The 26413-nt window shown below is 45.9% G+C and overlaps 2 protein-coding genes, 1 non-coding gene and 1 pseudogene across 3 annotated transcripts; 3 read left to right on the top strand and 1 right to left on the bottom strand.

Annotated features, from left to right (window-relative positions):
- The first annotated feature begins 8000 nt into the window (after positions 1 to 8000).
- Positions 8001 to 11687, top strand: LOC124702307 (annotated as a pseudogene).
- A 1487-nt stretch (positions 11688 to 13174) lies between these two features.
- LOC124698209 (peroxidase P7-like) lies at positions 13175 to 14208 on the bottom strand. Its single transcript, XM_047230720.1, has 2 exons — positions 14026 to 14208; positions 13175 to 13927 (listed from the first exon to the last, which is right to left on the bottom strand). The coding sequence occupies exons 1-2, from the start codon at positions 14206 to 14208 to the stop codon at positions 13175 to 13177; spliced, it is 936 nt and encodes a 311-aa protein (XP_047086676.1).
- A 5110-nt stretch (positions 14209 to 19318) lies between these two features.
- On the top strand, positions 19319 to 21376 carry LOC124695501 (WEB family protein At2g38370-like). Its single transcript, XM_047228341.1, has 2 exons — positions 19319 to 19489; positions 19958 to 21376. The coding sequence occupies exons 1-2, from the start codon at positions 19319 to 19321 to the stop codon at positions 21374 to 21376; spliced, it is 1590 nt and encodes a 529-aa protein (XP_047084297.1).
- Positions 21377 to 22065: 689 nt separating this feature from the next.
- On the top strand, positions 22066 to 22147 carry TRNAS-UGA. The gene has a single exon. It is a non-coding gene; the product is annotated as a tRNA-Ser (tRNA).
- The last annotated feature ends 4266 nt before the right edge of the window (positions 22148 to 26413 follow it).

Below are 26413 nucleotides of genomic sequence, written 5' to 3'. Positions count from 1 at the left end.
GTGAGGCATCGGAGGAATATGGCGATCGAGAGCTCTTGCTCTATATGCGGAGAGCTGGACTCATGGAGGCACAACCAGATTGAGTGCAACATGAGCATATCTATGTGGGCATTAGCACTTGAAACTACCACAGAACATATGTAACACATGGTTGAACCAATGACCAATCAATGGATCTTTTCTACGATTTTAGCTTTAAGTCACGAGGAGTTTACGAGATGCTTTGTGACGCTTTGGGCAATATGGTTTGCGAGGAGGAAGGTGATCCGTGAAGATATATGTCCACTCACTGTTTTGTGGAATCATTCATTTGAGATCTTAAGTATGTATCGTTGAGCAAGAAGAAGCAGTTACCGCATCCAACTAGCTCTAAGAAGGTGGGGAGGTGGATTGCACCACCGCAAGGGATAGTAAAGATTAACGTTGATGCAGCAGTGCGGAAGACGGGCAGTTCCGGAGCAATTGCAGATGTTTGCAGATCGGCACCAGGGGAGTTTCTAGGAGCCTCGACTGTGGTTGTTCGAGGGATCTCTGATCCGGCAACCCTTGAGGCGATGGCTTGCCGTGAGGCTCTCTCCTTGGCACTCGACCTCCAGGTGAAAAAGATGTGTGTTGCATCTGATTGCATGTAGGTAATAAACATCCTGGAAGGCAATAATAGAGGAAAATTCAGTAGTGTTATTCATGAGATACAGTCGAGGGAAACCAGACTTCGATGCAGTCTCATTTGTGCATGAAAGAAGGAGTTCGAATAAGGAAGCACATGGGTTAGCCAGAGCTTCTGTTAGTCGTGATACTAGCCGCCATGTTTGGCTTATTTAGTCGGCAACAAAATTCTATTCCCATGAGCATTGAAGTTGAATAAAGTGGCGGTCTTTCCCTAAAACAAAGCAAGTGTGTTCTTTATCCACTTTACACATTGGAAATTAAAGTCATTTTCTGCTTCTAAGCTTCATTAATTGTATATATCCATTTTCCTTTGTCACCACATCACACTTACTATTTATTGATGACAACCTTTTGTTCTTTGAGGGGTCTGATGATCAAGCCCTTGTGGCTAAATATATCCTTGACCGTTATGAGAGAAGTACGTGACAATTGGTGAGTCTTCATTCTCCATCATGTATGGTGATTGTTGTACTCTCAGCTGAAATAAAGGATATTCTAAAACTTCAAGTTTTGAAGAGAAATATTTGGAGCTTACGGTGCCTGAGGGAAGGTTAAACCATAAAAGAACGGTTTGTGAAGAAGGCATCTGATTGGGCGGCGAAGTATTCTTCTAGAGGTGCAAAATAAATTCTTCTTAAGTTTGTTTCCAATTTTTACCCACATGTCCTATTGGTATTGTTAAGTTCCTGTTGGTCTGAGGATCTCTCAAAAATTGTCCATGATTTTGGTGGGGAGACAAGGAAAATAAGCGCGATATGAATTGAATGGCTTGGGACAGGTTGGCCCGGCCTAAATATCAAGGAGGTGTGGGTTTCCTTGACCTAAAAATCTTTAATCCAACGCTACTTGAAAGGCAAGCTTGGTGTCTCCTATAATTCCTAGATAGTGTATGTGTCCCGCTGTTAAAGACAAGGTATTATCCATTGGCAAACCTACTCGATACTATGTTTATTTAAAATGCATCACAACCCTGGTAGGTATCATGTTTGGACTGGATTTACTCACAAAGGGCACTATATGGAGGATTGAGTCTGGAACATGTGTTAAGATCTTCCGAGACAACTGGTTGCTAGGCCTGGAAGGTTTACACCTTGTTCGGAGGAGAGACTGATCTCACCCTCATGATGTCTCTAAAATATTGGCTATTAAGCTACCAACGTGTCCCTATGAAGACTTTGTCACTTGTCACCCAGAAGAGAACATTTTTTAGTAAGGTAGGCTTACCGCCTCGGGATGGATCCAACCTTAGAGTTGTTGAGTCCGGGCCAGTCAACCTTAGAGCCGAATAGTGACCGTCATGTCTAGGATCTACTATGGAAAGCAAAGGTTCCACAAAAGATCGGCATTTTTGCATGGAAGGGGACAACTTCATCTGTTCATGTTGGTCTGCATTCTCGCATCTTGTCGGTTGATTCCACTTGTGCCATTTGCGGATGTGAGGTGGAGGACTTGCATCATGCACTCGTCAGGTCTACTTTGGCGAAAGCTCTACGTGAAGGCATGAGGGAACACTGGGATCTCCCCTTTGAAACTGAATTCAGAGATGGATAAGGTGAATGGCTACTGAATCTACTCAATAATTCCTCTACCAGTATGCGGTCATGGATCATCTTTCTTCTGTGGAGAGTTTGGCATCACATGAATAATGTTGTCCATGTTGATGGGAAGGCATCTATTGCCGCATATATCCCCTATAGGTGCAACTATTTGAATTCCTTTTCAATGACTACATCGGCAATACGTTCCAAAGGAAAGAATCCGCTCATACATGCTCATGTTGAAAGTTATGATGGCCTAGCGATCTCCTGTTGGGTAGCTCCGGATGCAGGTAGTCTAAAGGAAAATGTTGATGCCGATTGGGACAATACTAGCAAGAGAGCTGGTCTTGGTATCATTGTACGAGACCACCATGGCCATGCCATTATCTGTGAGTGGAAATTTTTGTCGTGATGACAAAGTGCAAAAGAGGCTGAGGTGATGGCATGTCTAGAAGGGATGAAGCATATGTGCAAGTCGGCTACCCTGGAACCCGATCGCCTCCGTGTTGTCAAGATGCTATCGGTTGGCGCTAGATCACCAAGTTAGAGCCTCTATTGTGAAAGATTACAACTTCTAAAAGTATACCAGCGTATTAGTGTGACGATAGTGGATCGTGTGAGCAACGGAGTAGCACATGCCTTAGCGCAACTAGGCAAGAATAGTACTACTAGTCGTGTGTTATGTGGTTCTACCATGTGTTGTGTGTCGGTAAGTGGCTGCAAATGATTGTAAGAACAATGTTGCCTAATCAATAAAGCTCACGACTTTCTTCAAATAAAAAGGAAACAAGAGGATTGAATATACCAATTTACCCAACTTGATCTATCCTTCAGATTAGCTGCACCTATCAATAAATTAAATAAAATGAAATAAAGAATGAATAAAGAAAAAAGAAAAATAGAATAAAAAAGAAAAGTCAGTCAATAAAGGCCTGATTGATGTGGCCATAGGGCCCAGACGGCTACTGATATTGGAATACAGTTTCTTGTTAGGATGTCCAATTACTCGCATAAAAATGATTAATTGTTGTTCGTTGGTTCAAGCAAGCGTTGAACTGGCTAGCCACGTATACACAGAAAAAAAATAAAAGAAAACGACAATCTAGTGCACATTTTGCTCCTCGCAAGATTTTTCTTCTTTTGTTGGGCTGATCTCTCGATCAAACTTTTTTTTGCGAGAAATCCACCGATCTATTAATAATCATCAACAGTGGTACAAATATTCCAAAAAGTAAAGAAAATTATAAATTGGTACTCATACCACCTAGCGACGACTACAAACACTAGCACGAGCCGAAGACGCGCCGCTGTCATCGCCCCTCCATCGCTGGAGTCAGGCAAAGCATGTCGTAGTAGAGCTTGTTGTAGTAGACAGACGGGAAGTCGTCGTGCTAAGGTCCCAAAGGACCAGCACACCAGAGCAGCAACCATCGTCAATGATGACAACCGTAGATCGGAAGAGACTGACATGAAACAACACCAACAAACACGAAAACCAACCGGATCCCAGGAGATCCGACGGGCACATAACTTCACGTGCCCTCCGTCAGCGCTAGATGCACCACCGGAGCGAGGATAGGACGGAGAGGACCTTACTCTGGCTTCAGGATGTAGCCGCCACCTCACCATCCTAAAAAAAAAACTGAAAACTTGAAGAGGAGGAATGCAAGGATACACAATAGAGGCATCGTACTATGTTCTAAAAAAGAGAAGCCATGTCGGGATATACATGCAGGGTTATTTAGCCTTTTAGGATTTAGTTTCATGGGTCTTTTAAATCCATTGTTGTTTGAACAATTATTTATTGATCATATCAGCTGAGTTATCGATCAAATTAAGCTAAATTACTGTATGTATGTACGCACCAATGTTTAATTGCATATGTTCAGACGTTCATGTCAATCCCCAATCCAACAAAAGCCAGCAGGCATTCAGGCACGCACACATGACACATGTGTGGTTATGAGTTATGGCATATTCTGAAAGAAACACAGTGATCAAACGACGGACCACTGTTTATGTTAATTAGGATTCCGTTTGTTCAATTTTTTCAAGCAAACACATGCCCGATTAATTGTAAGTACGTACTATTGTACTAGCAAGCTGTCAAGTTGTTGCTGATTCTTGAGAAGAAAAAAAGTAGTTAGTTGTTTATCACTGAGCATGACCATTACTAGCCTGTTAAAAAAAGATTAACCAGCTAGCCTCTTAAAAAAAGATTAACAAGCTAAGGTAGTAGACATCCAGTGGGCCATGGAGATTTGGAACCTCAGCTAGCTCCATCACGCCACGAGGTGTAGAGCACTCGAGTCACCCACACAAGAGCGGTGTGGCTATATATACGCATGGAAGCTAGGCACTTGCATTGATCTTTGTATCAGGCCCCTACCTCCCATCAGATGATCATGGCCTTTTCCGCCGGCAGCGTCGGTCATCCCATCGCGGCGATCCTGCTTCTCGGCCTGGCCGTGACGGCGTCGGCGCAGCTGTCGGCGACACTACAGGAATGGGAGGCTATGCCGAGGGCCAGGCTATACGCCGACGGCCAAAAGTCGGGGCCGTCGGCGTATGGCCCGGCCAGGCCAGCCTGCCCTTTCAACACTCGGCGAAACGTGGCCGTCGGCGTAGCGACCTCTACGCCGAGGGCAGCCCTCGGCATATCTTTGGCCCTAGGCGTAGACGGGGCTACGCCGGCGGCCACCCTCGGCGTAGGCTATTTTTCAAATTTGTCTAATTTTGTAAAAATCATAACTAATTCATATGATGTCGAGAAAAATGCGTATGAGGTATCAAAATGTTCAGAAAAACATCCTCTATCCGTTTATGTCAAAATCATGCATATTTGAATCATGTAGAATAACATGTTAATATAGAAACAATTCAATCACTTTCTTATATGTTCTCAGGTTCCCGTTTTAGCCAGATGGCAATTTAAACGAAGTCAGAAAATCTCGCGGAGCCGCATGACATCATTTTATGTGTCCTAGTAACCACTCCAAAAGATGGAATTGGGATACGACAATTATTTTGAAAAAACCTTCACGAACAGGGCTATCACGTCCGGATTTCTATGGTTTTTAGGGCAATGAGTAGGAAACAGCCCGTGACACCGCATAGTTTGTCGGAACGAGACCATATTTGGCATGTGCGTGGTCCCTGGGATGGGAAGCAATGCCCCGGGAGCGCATTTCCAATCCGACCCATGGGCGATGGTTTTTTCATTTTCGGGGTGCCAAAACAGGTTTTTTGTGAAGGAATTACATGGGGCGCATTTTAGTATTGCGCGAGACCTCTGCGTAGTGGTAGGACACCGCCTTCGCACCCCATATCACATGCCATATGTGCGCGCTAGCTATCCGGGAATCCATGCGGCTTCTGCGGTGTCCCGCTAGAATCCAGTTGGAAAGTGACCGGATTTGAACTAGGGCTACACTTTCCGTCGCTCAATAAATTCCGCAAAAATTGTTTTTAGGTCTATGACATATCAGTTTATGTGCTAATTTTTGTCCGTTTAGCGCGATGGTAAACGGGTGCACCAGCGCGCCCGGTACGGCCATACCGCATCTCCGTGGGGGCCCCTTTTGGCCAAATGACAATTTAAACAAAGTCAGAAAATCCCGCGGAGCCGCATGGCGTCATTTTATGTGTCCTAGTAACCACTCCAAAAGTCGGAATTAGGATACGGCAATTATTTTGGAAAACCCTTCACAAACGGGGCTATCACGTCCAGGAGTTCTATGGCTTTTAGGTCAAATGAGTAGGAAACGGCCCGTGACACCGCATAGTTTGTCGGAACGAGGCCATATTTGGCACGTGCGTGGTCCCTGGGATGGGAAGCAAGGCCCCGGGAGCGGATTTCCAATCCGACCCATGAGCGATGGTTTTTTCATTTTCGGGGTGCCAAAACGGGTTTTTTTTGTGAAGGAACTACATAAGTCGCATTTTAGTATTGCGCGAGACCTCGCGTAGTGGTAGGACACCGCCTTCGCACCACATATCACATGCCATATGTGCGCGCTAGCTATCCGGGAATCCATGCGGCTTCCTGCGGTGTCCCGTCGAATCCGCTGGAAAGTGACCGGATTTGAACTAGGGCTACACTTTCCGTCGCTCAATAAATTCCGCAAAAAATGTTTTTAGGTCTATGACATATCAATTTATGTGCCATTTTTTGTCCGTTTAGCGCGATGGTAAACGGGTGCACCGGCGCGCCGTACGGACATACCGCATCTCCGTGGGGGCCCGTTTTGGCCAAATGACAATTTAAACAAAGTCGAGAAAATCCCGCGGAGCCGCATGGCGTCATTTTATGTGTTCTAGTAACCACTCCAAAAGTCGGAATTAGGATACGGCAATTATTTTGGAAAACCCTTCACAAACGGGGCTATCACGTCCGGAGTTCTATGGCTTTTAGGGCAAATGAGTAGGAAACGGCCCGTGACACCGCATAGTTTGTCGGAACGAGGCCATATTTGGCATGTGCGTGGTCCCTGGGATGGGAAGCAAGGCCCCGGGAGCGGATTTCCAATCCGACCGATGGGCGATGGTTTTTTCATTTTCGGGGTGCCAAAACGGGTTTATTTTGTGAAGCAGCTACATGGGCGCATTTTAGTATTGGGCGAGACCTCCGCGTAGTGGTAGGACACCGCCTTCGCACCACATATCACATGTCATATGTGCGCGCTAGCTATCTGGGAATCCATGCGGCTTCCTGCGGTGTCCCGCCGAATCCGCTGGAAGCCGACCGGATTTGAACTAGGGGTACACTTTCCGTCGCTCAATAAATTCCGCAAAAAATGTTTTTATGTCTATAACACATCACTTTATGTGCTAATTTTTGTCCGTTTAGCGTGTTGGCGAACGGTGCACCGGCCCGCCCGATACGGCCATTTCGCATCTCGCGAGGGGGCTGTTTTGGCCACATGGCAAATTGGGTGTCATATTTGGATTCCTCTAATTTTTAGGTTCAAATGATGATATGTATGTTATATTTAGATTCCTCTCATTTTTCTGATCGATTTAGACATATTATTTGTGGAATTTTGATTTTCCGATTTAAAGATATTAATTATTCAATATTAAATAGAAAAAAGACCAAAAAATAAAATCATTTTATTTTTATTTGAATTCAATATTATTATTACTTATATATATTCATTGTTGTCTACTTAAGTAATTGTTTGGGATTCAAAAATAAAGAAGTGTGCATCACGGTTCAAGGGTTAATAGGGTTGATATGCTATTATTATCGGCAAGAGGTGTCAATTCTATAATGGAAGCTCATCCGAATGGAACCAAGAAGTTAAGCGTCTTGAGGCTTGGAGTAGTGTGAGGATGGGTGACCGACTGGGAAGTTTAACCATGATTGTAATTTGACATAAGATTAAGTGTAGTTAGAGTTAAAAGTGTATTGGGTGAAAGAAAAAAAAAAGGAAAAAAGGAAAAAATTGTGTAAAAGAAATTAAAATTTTAAAAATTTTAAAAGTCTATGCCTAGGGTTTTGCCGTCGGCATATAGAAAAAATATTTTTTTTTCGATTTTTTTTTTTTGAATTTTTTTGGAAACGGGAAATTTAAATTTTTTAAAAGTCTATGCCGAGGGTTTTGCCGTCGGCGTAGCGTGCTACGCCGAGGGCCGGGCTACGCCGACGGCGATAGTGCCTTTGCCGAGGGACTTACACGCCGAGGAGCTATGCCGAGGGCGGCCCTCGGCATAGCCTACGCCGAGGGCCAAAGCATGCTACGCCGAGGGTTCCCGGCCCTCGGCATATAGCCCCATTCCTGTAGTGCGACGTTCTACGACGCGTCCTGCCCGAGCGCCCTTGCGACGATCAAGAGCGCCGTGACGGCGGCGGTGAACAACGAGCCTCGCATGGGAGCCTCCCTGCTCAGGCTACACTTCCACGACTGCTTTGTCCAAGTAAGTAATCACCGCTCTCTACCATGGATGGATGGAACACGGCGTTTCTACCGCTAGATAGCGAGCATGTGCTTGTTGATTTGTCCCGAATTGTTTCATAGTTCCATCTTGTTATTTGTGCTGAATTGTTTCATATATAGTTCCATCGTGTTCCAGAAAACATAGTGGAAAAGTGCACACTATCTCTAGTGTACACGCTAGAAAGACATTTCTCACCATGACACCATGCATGCACTATCTTTGCTTTCTTAACCTATATTTTCATATATGGTGTCTGATCTCCTTCGGCGCGCGTATCTTGTTCGGCGACTATGCATACGAACTTCTGTACCCGCTAGCTACTCATTTAATTTCCAATTTGATCATGATGTGGTACGTGAAAGTAACGGCTGCATGCAGTAGCTAGCCAGCTGCCGACTTGTAGCTTTAGCTGGCTGGGATCGATACGGACATGAGTGTGACGTGTGCATCAATTGTGTAGCATAGCATGCACACTAGTAGTATCATGTCGGTCTAACATCGTGTAAGCTGGCCTCCATGTGTCGTGGTGCGCGCGTGACAGGGATGCGACGCGTCGGTGCTCCTCAACGACAACGCCAGCTTCACCGGCGAGCAGACGGCGTTCCCCAACCGCAACTCCATCAGGGGACTCAACGTCATCGACAACGTCAAGGCGCAGGTGGAGGCCGTCTGCGCGCAGACCGTCTCCTGCGCCGACATCCTCACCGTCGCCGCCCGCGACTCCATCGTCGCCGTAAGCTCGAGACACTACTCCTGGTAAAACTTCAGGCGAATCGATGCCCGACATTGACATCGGTTTTGCTCGCACGGTTGCAGCTAGGAGGGCCGTCGTACACGGTTCCGCTGGGGAGGAGGGACTCCACCACCGCGAGCCTCTCCGAGGCGAACAGGGACCTCCCGCCGCCGACCTCCGACCTCGCTGATCTCGTCGGCAACTTCTCCAGGAAAGGCCTCAGCGTCACCGACATGGTTGCGCTCTCAGGTAGTTAATCGCCGTAATCATTTCCGCTGAATTATTTATTTTCGAAAGCTCTCTGCGTGCTGACTGATTGCTGCATGGTTTACTCGGTCTAAAGTTCGAAATCAATCTTTAATGGAGTACTGTTAGTTATGGATGAAAAGACATGGCACATGCTCCGTTAGAGAAAACCAAACATGTCTAGTCTAGTCAGATTTGCCACTCGGCCACATGCAGGTAGACTTGTAGCCACATTATTCACTGCGAAAATGACATGCATGCTAACAACCCTACACCGGAAAGATCAATTCTACGACACGTCGTCGCGTTTGCTTGATCGTTACACCGACATGTGACTAGTACTGACCCCGGGCATCTGCAGCACATGATATTTTAAAATAAGCTCTAACAGAAAATGGATGTTCGCTTCGTGGTCTTAGAGAACGAATGGAGGAGGGCTGGCAATGCTTTTCATCTTCCTCGTGGACTGAAAGCCGTTTCTTTTAATTAGTCTCTCTCTCGTACTTCTCTAAATATTGTACTCTGGAAAAAATAAAAATTTAAGTACACACAGTAGAATGCTGCTGTTTTTAGTTTCAAAAAATTCCAGCATGGGGAGGTAGAGAAGGAAGAACGGAGAAAGAAGATAAAGGAGGAGAAGCGGTGTAGTGAGCAAGAAGAACGGAAGGTAGGGTGAGCGCCTGAGAAAGAAGTGAATGCATAGGGAAGGAGCGAGAGCGAGAGGTAGAAGAAGGAGGAGTGTTAGGTTTAGTCCCACATTGGTTGCAGAACGAGACTGGATAGAACTTATAAAGTTGAGTGTGTTCCCTCCTAACAAAATTCTAGGGGAGACAGCCCAAGGCCTGATTAAAGTTTGTGTTGGTGTTCGGTTGGGCTGAGTTGATGGGTTGAGATACTCATGTAGAGAGCCCAACAACTGTTACAATTGGTATCATAACCCAGGTCTCCGGATGTGAATTGCTTCTGTACTGATGGTGATTGGTCTTGGTTGGTAGTCTAGAAACTTTGTATCAAGCGGGCCCATGGTGACCGATATGTGAGGGGGAGATTTATCGGGTTTAGTCCCATACCTTTTACGGGAGGAGAACATAAGCGACTTATAAGGCTAAAGGTGTCCGCTCCTAACAGGCTAGTCCTTTGGGGAGAGAGGGCCCAATGCCTGGTAAGTCAGTGTGTTGGTATCAGGTTGGGCTGGGTTGATGGGTAGAGACGCTTCTGCAACTGTCACAAGGAAGGTGCTGGCTTCATAATGCAATGAGGCGACACACATGCATGCCCATCGCAATTTTAATTAAAAATTGTGTTCTAGATATTTATTTTCACATATATAATACCTCCTCCATCCATAAATAAGTGACTCAACTTTATTTAGATTTGGATGTATCTAGATGTATTTTAGTTATAAATACCCGTGTCTAGAAAAAGTTGAGATACATATTTTAGGACCAAGGAGTACATCTTTATGCTCTCATTGGTGATTTTCAATGAAAACTGTTTGACATAGCTCGATGAGTCACCATCTGGATTTAGGTTTTGTTGAATATATGTGATCTAAGGTTTAGTATCTCTCGGTCAATCAATTTATAAATTACAAATTGATTTATCTGGTATCTTCAATTTATAATTTGCATAGTGCTAGGATAAATCAAGATTATGGTTGATTGCTTACATCAAACATAAGGAAAGTTTAAGTTATACGGATGGACATTGTGATGTCATTAATATATTTTTTTGTTAATGCGATGCTCTTGATTTTTTTTTTTTTTTTTTTTGCGAATTGATGCCCTCGAACCCGTAAGTTTACAAACTTGTACACTCGTGCATGCAGGAGCCCACACGATCGGGCGGGCGGCATGCTTAAACTTTCGGAGCCGGATCTACGGCGACTCCAACATCGCCCCGGCGTACGCGGCGTCGCTGCAGGCCAACTGCCCGCAGTCTGCCCCTAATGGCGACGGCACACTCGCGCCGCTCGACGTGTCCACCCCCGACTCCTTCGACAACGCCTACTACGGCAACCTGCTCTCGCAGCAGGGGCTCCTCCACTCAGATCAGCAGCTCTTCAACGGCGGCTCGACCGACGCCCTGGTCAACACCTACGCCTCCAACGCCGCGCAGTTCAGCTCCGACTTCGCCGCGGCCATGGTGAACATGGGCAACGTACATCGGCGTGCTCACGGGCGCCCAGGGGGAGATCCGGCTCAACTGTGGCAAGGTGAATTGAGTGAAAGCCCGACAACTGAAAGTGGTTGGGGCGTTTGCAATTGCAAAGCAGCTGGGCTGGTAACTTTACTGGAACCGAATAAGGTGTCAACGTGAAGGCCATATTGATGTGCTTATTGGGCCTTTCTTGGAATTCCTTGCAGGGATTCAGATTCAGTCATTTCTCCTTCCCATGGTCTACTTGTTTCCCACACAAAATAAGGATATATATAATACTGTATAATCCTGAAAAAAATAAGGAAACGATACTGTATAGTTGTGCCTACCAACAACCACATTTCTGGCTGAAAGCTTACTGGTTTGTTTGTAATGTTTATATAAGAAACACTTGTGTGAAATGTTGATTTAGACAAGGAAAAGTAGGGTCAGAACAACTTCTTAAGCACTAGGTTCATCTACTAATCTGAAGATCAAGTTCATCCATGTGGAAAGCCCACCACGCCTCTCTGTTGAAGGATATACGGCCATCATTCTCTTTCTTGTACGTAATTCAGTGCTAACACTGCTCTAAGACGCACTTCGGCTAAGCCTTGATCATAAAACGATCCAATGAAGAAAATCATCTTCTTAGGTAATTTCTAAGATGCCATAGTGGATGCAAAACATATAGAGAAATATAGTCAAAAGACCAACACAAAGAATGGAGGAAATCATCACTAAGTTCGAGAAACATACCATATTGTTGTTGACAATATTAGAGTGGGTCAACCGAGTCACAAATGACACGCCAATAAAGGAATTGGCGGGTGAAAGGGTATCCAATAGGCGGTCTTCCTCTTCATCGGCGAGGTTGCTTCTTTTGGCGACAAAAGTAGACTTAAATGAGTCTTCTCGCCACCGCCACCAACATATAGAACACTTATCTTCGGTGTGTCGCTTTTCAAATAGAAGCATAGTTTCGTGTCCCTAAGTTGGCGGAGACCGAGGGTTCACACCCCTTTTTTGTTCGGCTAGAGGGAACTAGGCGCTGCAAACAGAATCAAGCACGACACAAAGACACAGGTTTTTTGTTTTACCAAATCCCTACGTCCTGCTTGTCTGATCTCCTTGATGATGAACAACTTACACAGGGAGCCGAGACTCCCTCTTCCAACACCTCCGATACAACTTTTTTCTCCGCTCTTCCTCCAAGCATAACCTTCTCTACAACTCAACGCCCTCCTTTTATACTACAAGGGGACAGTACAAGGGATGGTGCATGCCGCACAGGTGTTGCGCGAGCGGGCAGGGCGGTGCAACAAGTTCACAGTGGCTTGCTGGGGTGCCCAACTCCCTTGACCATGAGTGACAAGACGAGAGCAGGCTCACCATCAAGGCACAACCAGAGGGTTGGTGACATATGTCCAGGATGCACCCCCGGGACCGTCCTTCCCGACTTCACCAAAAGTGAACAAGAATTTTGTTTATACAAGAAGTTTAGTTACATTTCTGATATTATATATAGATAACACACTGCTATTCAGAAATGATGTTGAGATGTTGCAAGAAGCCAAGAATGCACTGGGAAGGAGTTTCAAATCGTTTTCCACATTTTCACGAAATTTAAGGTAGTTTACACCCTACAAAGAAGACGAGAACTAGTTCACATCCGAGTGAAATAAACTGTACAACGTACGTAATAAGCATAAGTAGCCGGAACATTGTTTCCACTTACAAAATCCCCACAAACGTAATCAAATGAAATGCTAAAGCCCAAGAATCCAACAAATACAAATGCTTCAAGAAAAAATCCCCACTCGATTTGACGGACACAGCAAATTCAACGGCCAAGTGCTAACCAGGGTCGCCGCGCGCGCGAACCATTGAGCATTGACACACATGCATGCTAGTAGTTGACTTTCCTGCAGTTGGCGCGGATCTCGCCACTGATGCCGGTGAGCGGGCTCAGGCTGCCCATCCTCACCATGGCCACCGCGAAGTCCCTCCTGAAGGCCTCGTTGTCGGCGCCGTAGAGCCTGACGAGCCCGTCGGTGGGTCCGGCGAGCAGCTGGTGGTCCGAGTGCAGCACACCCCCGCTGCGCAGCAGCGAGGCGTAGTACCCGCCGTCGAACCGCGCGGGCGTCGGGTCGAGCGGCGCGAGGTTGTCGTCGCCGTCGCCGTCGGCACGCGGGCAGCGTGACCTGAGTTGCGCGGCGAGGGAGGCGTCCAGGGTGGCGGTCTCGTTGTAGAGGCGGTCGCGGAAGTTTGTGCAGCGGGAGAAGCCCAGCGTGTGGGCGCCGGACAGCACGACGAGGTCCTGCGCGGTGAGGCCGTGCTCGGCGAAGTTGGAGACGAGGCGGCCGAGGTCGAAGGTCGGCGCCGGGATGCTGTTGTTCGCCGCCGCCTGGCTAGCCGCTCGCCCGTCCCTCCGGCCCAGTGGCACCTCGTACGACGGCCCTCCCAGCGCGACGACGGAGTCTCGCGCTGCGACGGCCACGACGTCGGCGCAGGACACCACGTTTCCCTTGCACGCGGCGTCGACGGCGTCCTTGATGCGGTCGATCACTTCGAAGCCTCGGACGGAGTTGGCGTTGGGCGCGGCGTTCTTCTCGCCGGTGAAGAAGGGCGTGTCGTCCAGCAGGATGGACCCGTCGCACCCCTGAATCAAGCACACAAATAGCAATGTGCGTCAACACGAATGTGTCTACCAGTCCAAGAATTTCAAATGCATAGACACGCGTGTATGTTTGTACGTACGTTGACGAAGCAGTCATGGAAGTGCAGGCGCAGGAGCGAGGCGCCCATGCGCGGCTCCGCCGCGACAGCCTCCTCGACGACCTTCTTGATGGCTGGAAGCGCCGCCGGACACACCTTGTCGTAGAAGTGAGGAACCAGCGGCTGGCCATTGCTCGCCGTGGCCAGCATAGCAAACGCCATCATCGCCACAAAGAAGCAGCCGTGAGAAGCCATGCCTACGTACGATCGAGGTACTACTTCTGCAGTACTTTAAGTACAGATCAACTGAATTTGCTGAAGTCTGAATGTGATCGATCGCTGTGAAGGATGAAGAGTGAGGACACAAGGCACGGCGACAAGTGCTTATATAGCGCAACCAATTGCCTCGATCGTCGTTATGCTCGTTTCTGGCAAATCGAGCGTACGTTGCTCATGATGATCTCAATAATTAAGGTAGAAAGCAAGGCATGCTCAGTTAGCTAACTAAAGTTTGTGTGCATGTTTGACTTTGCTCGGAATATATTCAGGATTTCCAAACAGTAGGTGAGAAAAAAAGAGACCTCTGTCGATATATAGATCAAGTGCGTTGAGCCGGTGAGGATTTTGCTAAACGAATTGACTAATCGGTATCGTCTTTTTGGCCAATGCATAACGGCTGCTAGCAACTAATCGCGCGAGCTGCTGCATTGATCTGCTCAGCAACCATCCGGGTGCGAAATGAAGGTGATCTACCACTAACCAACCCTCTGCTAGTTCCATGTGCTTGCTAAGTTAATTAACCAGCAGCAAGATGCATCACGTCAAACTACCAATATCTCCGATACAACTGTTGTAAACGGTATATGTACACTAGTAGAAAAATGGTCTATATATAGTTTTGGTAGGGAACAGGCTCTAGTCCTAGTTACCCATCCGGGACTACCAAATCGGAACTAAAGGACCCATATTTTAGTCTCGGTTGTCCACAAACCGGGACTAAAAGCCTTCACGTGGGGCAAGTCGAGGGTTGGAGCTAGAGGACCTTTAGTCCCAGTTGGTCCAGTTGGTCCACGTGTCGAGTGTGATTGAGCGTTAGTTATTTGACCAGTTTAGTGATCTCTAACTACACTTAATCTCTAGTCAAAGAACTTACTCATGGTCAAACTTTCCAATCCGTCACCCATTATCAAACTAGTCCAGCCTAAGCACGCTTAACTTTTGAGTTCCTTACAGACAAGCTTCTAAATACATCAGCGCACCTTATTGATATTAGTATCATATCAATCATATTTACCTCTTTGTCACGATGCCACACTTCTCTATTGTTTTTATTTGAAATAATTATTTGAATGAACAAAAATAATGCAGTAATAATAATCTTGAATAAATAAGTAACAATTTTTTTTTGGCAAAACCTAAAATCTGATTTTCTTTCATATTTCCCTTTGGCAGTTTGGCAGTCTAAAAATTGGCTAAGCAACCGTAGGTCGTTGAATTCGGATATAACTTTGTGCGTAGATACATTTTTATATATTAAGCATTTTTCCGAGTTCGTACAGAAAAAACATTTTTTTGCAAAAATAAGTCGGAATCCATGTTTGTTATTTTTCATAATAACTAGATCGCATAACCTACCTACATATGAAAGGATTTTTAATTTTGAACTTTCTGTCATTTTCTTTTGTATTTTATAATACTAAAAAAAGGTGATCCAAGGGGTGGAGCAAAAAAAACCCAGAAAGCCTTTAGTCGCGATCGGTGTCACCAACCGGTCTGTAGACCTTTAGTCCCTGCTGGTATCTCCAACTGGGACTAAATAGGCTCGCACCTGCCGCATATTTCCGCAACCTCTTTAGTCCAGGTTGGTATCTCCAACCGGGACTAAAGGTCCCGATTGACATAGATGTACAAAATATCATGGGAAAGTGATAGATTGCAATACACATCATGTTTGCCAAGAGATTGCAAAGGTGTAGATGGAGGATGTTGATGAAGACTTTAGTGAAGAGGGGAAGCCCGTGGAGGATATGAGGCGGCGCCGGCGTGGCGCCCTTTGAGAAGGGCGGCTGCCCTAGGGGCTAGCGGCCCCTTTCCCATTCTTCTTCCTTGAACTTGGTGCTGGTGTGGAGGAGGTTCTCCCCCTCCTTGGCGGCTGATAACCCCCAAGTGCAGGGGATCACCACAGTACAATTCGATAAGTATTTGAATGTCGAACCCACGAGTAGCAGAAGGTAAACTATCTATTCTCTAAAGCCCTATAACCCACTTCTATGCAAAGCTAGGGAATATGGTGTGTGTATAGAGGTTTTTACTAGAAACTATAAGTGCTGAAAAATAAAATGCAATGAGTAAAATTAATGCAAGGAAAGTAAAGTGCAATAGTAAAATGCAATGAGATGAAGGTAAGTGAAGTGGAGTAACTCGAGGGAGTAATTGTTCTAGCAAATTGCTACTTCATGTGTGTGGTTTTTATAATTAGTGAAGCACAAAGGTAGTCTTATTATTATTTCTTCTAGAGAGGAGCCATAGAAAGATATAGCCATGGATACGAGCAAATACACCCCTAGTGATTGATCCTTAAGAGCAAACAAGGGAATTATTAAGACATAAAATTCAACCATCGATGTATGTTTAAAGGTCCCCATAATTAAAACCCCAGTTTGATTAATCATGATTAATACAACATGCATCTAAGAATTAGGACAAGGTTTCTGTCACCTCCCGCTGTCCCTCTCCCTATCAACATGCAACGATGACAACCTTATGCATCCCCTGATATATGTGTGCACTCATATATCAGTACAAAATATTATCATAGAAGATATATAACAAATACTTATATGCAACCATCACAGAGTATCTTACAATTGCCAAGAACAAGTCACTACTCAAACCCATGGGATGGATGCCCTTTGATCCAAGGGCTCTTGGGCACCTCTAGAACCTTGTTAGGACTCCCCTCTGTCCTTTATGAGTCCATCAAATCTTACATTGGCCGTTATCCTCAAATATGGAAGGATTTTAAGTCAATCACGTCACATAATTTTGGGTTCCCGAAACTGTCTCTCTACCCTTCAGTAATATGGTCGAACAGGGAGCATCCGGAGTCCGATTGGGTCAAATTTCTAAAAGCAAGAGCATAAAATTCTCCACAACTTTGTCAATTGGTACTTTTTTATTTGACGCTGTCTTCGGGGCCTATCGTGGCCATCTTCGGAAGAAGTACTACAGGGCGGATTTCAGCAAACTCCATATTTCACCATAATGACCGATTTCCTTTCATATTAGCTATTTCCTACACAATAAAGTATAAAACAAAAATTTGTGCACTTTTGCGACTATTAATAGGTTAGTACCAATAAATATAATAAAACTGCAATATAATAAGGATTTTAGCACAATAAACTACAAAATTCATGTATGCATTTTACATGCATCACCCATAACAGGCCCAGATCGGGTCCGCGCGGGACTCGTCAGCGTCTCCCCCTCTACCGCGCCTGGCCTCACCACTATACCGTCATGGACAGCCCCGCCGCCTCGCCTCGTTGCCTCAGTGCCAGCGTGCACACAGATCGGTGCCACCAACTGCGCCCCAAGACCGATGTCACTCCACGCAAAGAGTCGGTTGTCGGGATGCCGAGTAGGAGAAACTCGCGGTTGCGAGACGCAAAGCAGGCCGAGGAGGAGGAACGCCTCGTACCAGCCCCAAAAAGGTGCAGATCTCGTCGACGTCTCCAACGCTACCACGCCTAGCCGCACCGCCATGGCTGGCCCTGCCGCGTCACCCCGCTGCCTCAGCAACAGCGTGCAAAACAGATCGGCACCGCCACCTGCGCCCCCAGATCGCCGTTACTCCACGTAAAGGGTCGGCTGCCGGGATGCGCCTCCCTTCCCACCCGTCTTTGACAGGCGGGCACCGCCACCAGTGCAGGCATCGTCTGCGGCGATATCCGGAAGAGGCCAAGATCGAAGGTGTGTTGGGGAGTAGGTTGAGGAGCCTCCGGAGTCGCATGCGCGAACGACCCGGGAAGTTGAGGAGCCTCAGGAGAGTGATGTGAATATGCCCAGCTGGTCTCAAACATCATAGTGCCTTGATTTGTGAATCCGCGCGAACGACTGCAATCAGAACGCTACAATTTCTTCGTCCTCTAGATCAACAATCTGTAGGCTTCAAACCTCACTTCTATACCACTTGTTATCATCGTAGGCACATATCTGATTTACCGAGGATCAAGTAATCACAACATAATGACGACACCGACATTTGTTAACGAGGTTCGGCGAGCTCGCCTACTCCTGGCGGCCTGATTACGAGTGCTCCTCCCCTCTTATATTGCAACACCGACCGCCATGGGCAGCGACACATGTCGTCGGCTCCCCTTGCGCGTATGTTGCTATCAAGTTGACATATGTTACGAGCCCCACATTATTTAAGAGGCACTTGCTATTAGAGTCCGACTTGAACTACCCGCAACATATCCACACCTATGACAACTTAGAGTCGAAATACAACCAAGATGATACAGAATATTCGAAATAAACACAACACATATACTTAGACCTTAACTTTACTATTATCCTTACTTTTAAGAGTATACTTCCTTGGTTTATACTTCCTCTAGTCTCTTTTAATTGACTCGGATTTAGCATAACTTTATACTAAATCTGAGTCAATTAAATAGGACCGGAGGGAGTAATTACCCAGCCTTTGAGTTTAGTCAAAGTCAAATTTACAACAGTTTGTTTACACTTTGAGCATCCAGAGTGTTGCCAAAGGCTAAGTATGGCACCTAATGGAAAATAGGTTTGGTGTTAAATGGCTAAGTTTACCACGTAATGTTGGCTTTATATTATAAATGTTGATTTTTTTTCTTCTACATATATTTTTTCAAACTTTTAAAGTTTGTCTGCAGTTTTAACTTTGCAGAACGCTGGGAGAGAGACTATGAGATCTATTGAGCACCTTGTCTATTTCTCGGGCTGCGCACCAAAACAGCTGTGGCCTACTCCACCTGCCGGCTGCTGCTGCCCTGCGAGTGCGAGCTCCAGCCTTTGCAACGGGCATTTCCTGACCTGCTCTGTTTTGTTCCGTTCTTCACGGTCGCAGAGCACGGTGCTGCCAGCAAGGATGGGGTGGGGTACCCGGGTGAATCCAAAGCATCAAAACTCAACGGGCAACGGCTCCTTCTGCTCTTCTGCAGCGCCCGGCCCCGGTCAAGTCTCGTTTCCCCATTAAAACCGGCTTTCCCTCCCTCCCAAATCTTTCTTCTTGCAGACCGCTCTCCACTCTCCACCAGTCTCCACGCCACAGCGAAATCTACGCATTCACCCCATGGGTGCCGAGGAAGCATGCCCAGCTCCGGCCGTCGCCGTCGCCGGGAGAGCGGAGATCGACACGTCCGCGCCGTTCGAGTCGGTGCGAGAGGCCGTCGACCGCTTCGGCGGCAGCGCCGCCTGGAGCTCCAACCTCATCAAGCGCATGTTCGCTCCCCCCAACACCAAGGTGACATTCCCCACCATGTTCGCGCCACCTCATTCTGCAAATCACTCACCTGTGCGAATTGATGCTATGGCCAGGCCATTTAGCAGATTGCCAGTAGTGCCTTAAGTAGTATCTTCACTAAACCCGCTGACCTCACCAAGTATGAAAATTCCTCTAATTTTCGCTTGTATTGTATCCTGTAGAAACTTCACCCTCTTTGCATATTGTTTCTTTTTTCAATCAGTTCTTGGCATTATCATCTTAACGCACATTGTACAACAAACTCGTCTTAAGGTTCCCCATTTGTCTTGTCACAGTCCGTATGCACTGCTAGATCTGATTTTGTTCCATGGCCTTATTTTTCAACGAAAGAAGTTATATGGACTTCTTTCTTTTTCAACTACTTTTTTCTTGAATATTTCTGTTGTCCCTTTCATGTTTCTTATCAATATTTTCTTCCTTTCCACTCTTGTTGTGTATTCTTTCCAGCAGGACCATGAGCTATCTGAAGAAACTGCACAAGTTGTCAGTGTAGAGGAGCAGACTGCACAGCTAGAAAATGAGCTGCTCATCAAAGAGAGGGAAACACTGGATGTGCTGAAGGAACTGGAATCAACCAAGAAAATCATAGCAGACTTGAAACTCAAGATACGGAGCCAAGAAGCTGAAACACCTCCCACAGCCGAGGAGTCTGACGAAGGAACTGAATCTCTTCTGACAGAATCTGTAGAAGAGCAACCTGAAAACATTATCGTGGAATTTGAGCTGGTCAAAGAAAGCCTAAACCGAACTACTGGTGACCTGGCCGCGATCCGAGCCACAGTTGAGTCACTGCGGGGTAGCATAACGCAGGAGAGAACCCTGCTTGAGAGCGGCCGAGAGAAGCTTTCCTCAGATGCCGCCTTGATTTCTTCGTTGGAGGATGAGCTGGATCAGACATCGCAGATGCTGCAGACTCTGAAAGATCTGCAGGCGAGACGTGAGCACCCGTCAGACATTTTCACTGAGATCAAGCAGATGGCATCTGAGGTGACGCAGCTCAGGAGTATGGCAGATGCTTCAAAATCTGAAGCTGCGGTGTTGACTGCAGAAATCGAGCATGCGAAGGCTAGCATTGGCACTGCTGAGGCCAGGTGTGTTGCAGCCAAGAAGATGGAGGAAGCAGCGAGAGCAGCAGAGGCTATTGCGCTCGCAGACATCAAAGCTCTGCTGAGCAGTGAAAGTTATTCCGAAGGCAGCAGCAGCAGTGTGTCTGATGGAGTGACGCTTTCAGTGGAAGAGTATTCCATGATGTATTCCAAAGCTCAAGAGGCTGATCAAAACTCAAGGAAGAAGCTACAAGAGGCGATGCTGCAGGTAGATGCAGCTAGCACTTCAGAGTCTGACTCGGTCAGAAAGCTAGAAGATGCTAAGCAAGATGTTGAAGAATGCAAGAAGGCACTACAAGAGGCCCTTGAGAGGGTAGAAGCTGCTAACCATGGCAAGCTTGCCGTCGAAGACATTGTTCGCAGGTGGAGATCTCAAAGTGGACACAAAAGGCGATCTATCGGTGGCTCTCCCAAGTTCAAAAACGCAGGTCACCGCCGTAAACTTTCACGAAGCATGGATGTGGTTTCTGATGTTTCAAGTAGTTCCTCCTTCAAGCCAACGCTGTCAATTGGGCAGATACTGACCATGAAGCTAACGGGGCCTGATGGATATGACAAAAGCGTCTGGGACGACAAAACGGGGGAGCTGCCAACTGTCTCACTTGGTCAGATTATCAACAGGAAGAGTGCAGTTATGTGCACCGAGGAAACGGCTGGCCCCGAAAGGATTTCAGGAAAGAGGAAGAAATTTGCATTGACAGGACTTTCAGGTCTCTTGGCAAAGCAATCCAAGAGCAAGAAGAAGAGAGAATCCTTGTGAGAGGAGGTTTGTAATTGTAGTGTTGTACTATGTAGCTGCAGTTTAATCTAGTGAAAGAAGATATGGTCCTCTTGAGCATATAGATTACATTACCTATGGAGATCGATTGTAATCGTAGTGCTATGGTGCTACATAGCTGCAGTTCAATCTTAGGTTGTATGGTACCCGCCTATCCGAGTTCTTCCGCTCCTATGTTGGCTTGATGTGTAATCTGCAGCAGTTGAGGCTGCTAGTTAGAGTAAACAAAACTATGCATCGCTAATTATTGGTGACTGAGTTATTTCCATGTGTGTTCAGAAAGTGTTTTGAGTTTGTAACAATTCCATGTGTGCTCCCCTTGTTGCTTGGTGTGCGTCCCTCTCCCCCCTGACCCCCTAGTGTTCTTCGGTGTTGACAGGGCTTGAACCCTGCTTGTAATCCTCCGTTTTCCATGAAATTAATGAAAAAGTTTCAGGTGGGCTCTTCGCCCTCCGTTGCGTTGCTCAAAAAAAAAAAAAAGTTAGCAGTACATGAAATCCATGTTCTCATAAACTGAAAATCCTTTAGAATCATAGCATTGAAGTAGAGGAAATCGCATGGTTGGTCACAGAATTTGCCAGAGATGAGCACTTTAATCACAGAAACTTCAAACGAAGTCACTTAGTACTGTCCTTGATATATGTATCCTGATATGAAATAAATTACAAGAAGTCGATATGTCCGAGTGGTTAAGGAGACAGACTTGAAATCTGTTGGGCTACGCCCGCGCAGGTTCGAACCCTGCTGTCGACGGATTTTTTGTTTTTTCTTCCAATGTTGCCGAGCTTTGGGCCTATCGCCTATCGGGCAACCACTGGGCCTACCGCCTACCCCAACCCAACTAGAAAACTGCAGGAACTATTCGATTCTCTACAGTCGTTTGGGTACTCTTTCTTTTCTATACTACTATATAATACGTCAGTTTTCGTAAATTCAATTCGGCACATGGGAGCATATGCTCCTGCCACCGGAAAAACATTTTGAAATGTTCAAAAAAATCAAACAAATTTTTTCTCTCTTACGTATGAACATTTTACGTGCGCATATCAAGTCTTACGAAAAAACCGATATTTTTTGTGACTTGTGTGAAAAAGACAAATAAAACGTCTTGTACATAACTTTTTTTACACAAAAAATTGTCTTTTTTGCGGATGATACTTAAAACGTCGGTTTTCTGTGAAACCACTTTGTGAACGTGTAAAATTTCGAGATGTATCCACTAAATTTTATGTTCAAATTTTTCAACATTTCAAAAGTGCATTTAAAACAAAGTTTAAAAACCGGAAGCATACGCTCCCGGGTGCCAAAACGCCACTCCCGTCAGTTTTTGAATTTTGACTAGCCTTCACGCCAAATAGCAACCCACTATGAGCCGTCGATTTGTTTCACATGGAAAATCTCAACCACTCATCAGTTCCTAAGCTAATTGATCTAACGGTTGACGTTTCTTGGATTCACTCTGCACCAATGCGCGCCAAAACGAGACCATGGTCATTCTAGAGTTCTCGCGATGAAACCATATCAGCCACACACTTGACTGATTGAAAATTTTCTACTACCTCCGTTCCAAAGAATAAGGCGCACGCGTATTCCAAGGTGAACTTTGACCATACCAATTAAGCAACAAAATCGTTGGATTCGTATTGAAAAACACTTTCTAATGATGATAATTTCATACAAACAATCTTTATATATTTGAAGTAATTCTTAGTCAAACGAAAAACACGTAAGACGAGAGCGCCTTATTCCTTGAATCGGAGGTAGTATCTGGGATCTTCTGTGGCTGCCATGAGAGCAAGAGCTCAAGAGTAAAGCTGTAGAAGATCTGACAAGCAACAATTAAGTGAGGGGAGGAGTTGAAAGGACACGGATGTCGCCTAGAGGGGGGGGTGAATAGGAGATTTAAAACTTTTACGAGATGGGCTTAACAAATGCGGAATAAAACTAGCGTTTACTTTGTCAAGCCCAAAGCCTATATACTATTGTTCACCTATGTGCACCAACAACTTATTCTAAGCAATGGTTCACCTATGTGCACCAACAACTTATGCTAAGCAATACAAGCAAGTATGTGATAGCAAGATATATATAACTTCAAGCACGATGGCTATCACAAGGTAAAGTGCATAAGTAAAGAGCTCGGGTATAGAGATAACCGAGGCACGCGGAAGACGATGATTTATCCCGGAGTTCACACTCTTGCGAGTGCTAATCTCCGGTGGAGAGGTGCGGTTGCTTAGTGCTCCCGAACGCCACAAGAGGCTCACCTTGAGGTGTGGTTGCTCGATGCACACCAACGCCACAAAGGCCTCACCCCAAGATGCGGTACTCACACCACACACCGAACGCCACGAAGGCGCCTCACCTAAATCTCCGGTGACCCTCGCCACAAAGGCCTAGGTCACGGTTCCACTAAGGGATTTTCTTCGAGGCGAAAACCGGGCCTTACACAAAGCTTGGGGCACGCATCCACAACTTAATTGGAGGCTCTCAAGAAATCGCCACAAAGGCCTCAAATCCGTCTAGGGTTCCAAGAACCCAAGAGTAACAACTTTCTTGCTTTCACTTCCACGAATCACCGTGGAGAACTCAAACCGATGCACCAAATGCAATGGCAAGAACACCACAAAGATGCTCAAGTACCTCTCTCTCAAATTCCAACAAAGCTACAAAAGCTATTGGGGGATTAAGAGATGAAGAACAAATAGGAGGAGGAACACCAAATTTCTCCAAGATCTAGATCTAGTGGATTCCCCTCACAAAGAGAGGGATTTGATTGGTGAAGATGTAGATCTAGATCTCCTCTATCTTTCTCTCAAATAGATGCAAGATTCATGGGAGGGAGAGGAGATAGCAAGCTCAAAGAAGGTCAACAATGGGGGCAAAAACGAGCTCAAACGGATGGGGAACTTTGGGGAAGAAGACCCCCTTAAATAGGGCAAGAGAAATCTGCCCGTTATGCACAAAACTCGTCAAAACCGGAACTTCCGGTCATTTGGGGCGGAACTTCCGCCCCCCGGAAGTACCGGCCAACTTCCGGATGAAGTAGGGCGTCCCCGGAAAGCTTACAGTATACTTTTGCGTGCAGAATCGTCATTTCCGGAAGTTCGCCGGAACTAGGGCGGAAGTTCCGGCCAACTTCCGGCCAAAAAACTGCTTCACGGAAACTTGAATAACTTTTGCATCCGGACTTCGATTTTGATGATCTTGGGCTTGTTTCGAAGCTAGTAACAAGCTCTACAAGATCATGCAGGGAACCATCATAGTCCAGTAAGGTAGGATAGAAATAAATGATGAAAGGTTTGACCTATCTAAAAAATACATGCCGGTAAAACCTCCAACCTCGAAAATGCAACAACTTGAGTTAGGAAACTCGGATTTAGGTGAAACCAATTTTGTTGTAAAGAAGATGACAAGAACTACCCCACAAAGAGTGAAAAGCTTAAGAACAAGTGGGGTAGGTTTTTCTATGTATTTTAGAGTGAAACCTCTCAATACGAGAAACCGAGAAAAACTCCAATATCGAAAACGCAACAATTGATTCATGCGGAATACGGTTTCGATGAACTAGAGCTTGTCATGAGAATAAGCACAAGCTCTAAAACACCATATGGATAAGATCCAAATAACAACCAAGAAAGATGATGCAAGGATGCAAAGGTTTGAGCTCTCCGAAGGATACGATTGAGTTACTCACTCGAGAGCCCTCCTGATAGTACGGCAACTAAACTATAAACCGGTCTCCAACTACACCATGAGACCGGTGAGAAAGAAACCCTATCAAGAGCAAACCTTATACTTGCGCATTCCACTTGAGCTCGATGATGATGATCTTGATCGCAACAAGATGGAACGCCTTTCTTGATTGTGCTTGCTTGACGAAGTCTTGTGGATTGCTCCCCCATAATCCACCATGAGAGAGCTTCTTATTCGGTGCAACTTCACATATCCATGATCACCATATGGATGGGAAGCTTCAAGCAAATGATCTCTTAGAGATGGCTCATCTTGAACTTGCACTTCATTTCTTCATTCTTCATCATGTTGATGTCTTGAAGTTAACTTTGAGGGATCACTTCATCTTCATCTTCAAGACATACTTGATACTTGATATCCTTCATTAATTTCTTCTTAATGCAACCTTGAAGCCAACATATGGCACTACAAGAAAAGTTGCCATGGCCGACGAAGTTGAAGTCGCGCCGTGGTTGCTGGTGTACCATGGCCGACGATTTTTGGTCCCTCCGTGGTGCATGTCAAAACTTTTTTTTTCTCGTTTTTGAGGCCACCTAGCCCGACGAAAGCGGCCAAAACGTCGCGTATGGTGGCCCGGGACGTGGTGCATCTCGAAATCTCGGGTTCGCCGGCCGAGTCAACGCAAATCAACACCGCCGAGGGATGTAGGGCCCGGATGGCAGCCTCTCGGCATTGTTTTTTTTCTCGATCGCGCCATCTCGTTCAACGTTCTCCGATCGAGCCGTTTACGATGCGAGGATCATGGGTCCCGCATGTCATCCTCTATGAACCAAAATTCTTTCTATTCTTGGATTTTTTTGACCCCCGATTTCTGGCTACTTCCTTTTTCTTTTGATCCCTTGCCGCCTTGGAACGTTGAGACCGCTGCTGCTAAATGGGACCCGCATGTCATCATCTATGTGCAATCAACTTTCTTTTCTTGGAGTTTTTTTGGCACCTCAAATTTGGTCACTTGCCTTTTTCTTTCGATCCCCTGCCGCCTCTCAAACGGTGATACCGCTGCTGCTAACTGGGACCCGCATGTCATCCTCTATGTACTATAAAACTTTCTTTTCTTGAATTATTTTTGGCATCTCAAATTGGTCACTTACCTTTTTCTTTCGATCCCCTGCCGCCTCTCAAACGGTGATACCGCTGCTGCTAAATGGGACCCGCATGTCATCCTCTATGTACTATAAAACTTTCTTTTCTTGAATTATTTTTGGCTCCTCATATTTTTTCACTTGCCTTTTTCTTTCGATCCCCTGCCGCCTCTCAAACGGT

Source organism: Lolium rigidum, chromosome 3 (assembly GCF_022539505.1).
Source record: "Lolium rigidum isolate FL_2022 chromosome 3, APGP_CSIRO_Lrig_0.1, whole genome shotgun sequence".
NCBI classification, from domain to species: Eukaryota; Viridiplantae; Streptophyta; class Magnoliopsida; order Poales; family Poaceae; genus Lolium; species Lolium rigidum.
Note: the sequence above shows the minus strand (reverse complement) of the source record. Positions and strands in the feature narration are given on the sequence as shown.

What these genes read in the sequence shown, in the direction of transcription:
- LOC124698209 (XM_047230720.1), bottom strand. Translation starts at nt 14,208, where the DNA reads ATGATGGCGTTTGCTATGCTGGCCACGGCGAGCAATGGCCAGCCGCTG. An exon ending in TCCATGACTGCTTCGTCAAC is followed by an intron (nt 13,928 to 14,025) that starts GTACGTACAAAC and finishes TGCTTGATTCAG; the next exon opens with GGGTGCGACGGGTCCATCCT.
- LOC124695501 (XM_047228341.1), top strand. Translation starts at nt 19,319, where the DNA reads ATGGGTGCCGAGGAAGCATGCCCAGCTCCGGCCGTCGCCGTCGCCGGG. An exon ending in TCGCTCCCCCCAACACCAAG is followed by an intron (nt 19,490 to 19,957) that starts GTGACATTCCCC and finishes TATTCTTTCCAG; the next exon opens with CAGGACCATGAGCTATCTGA.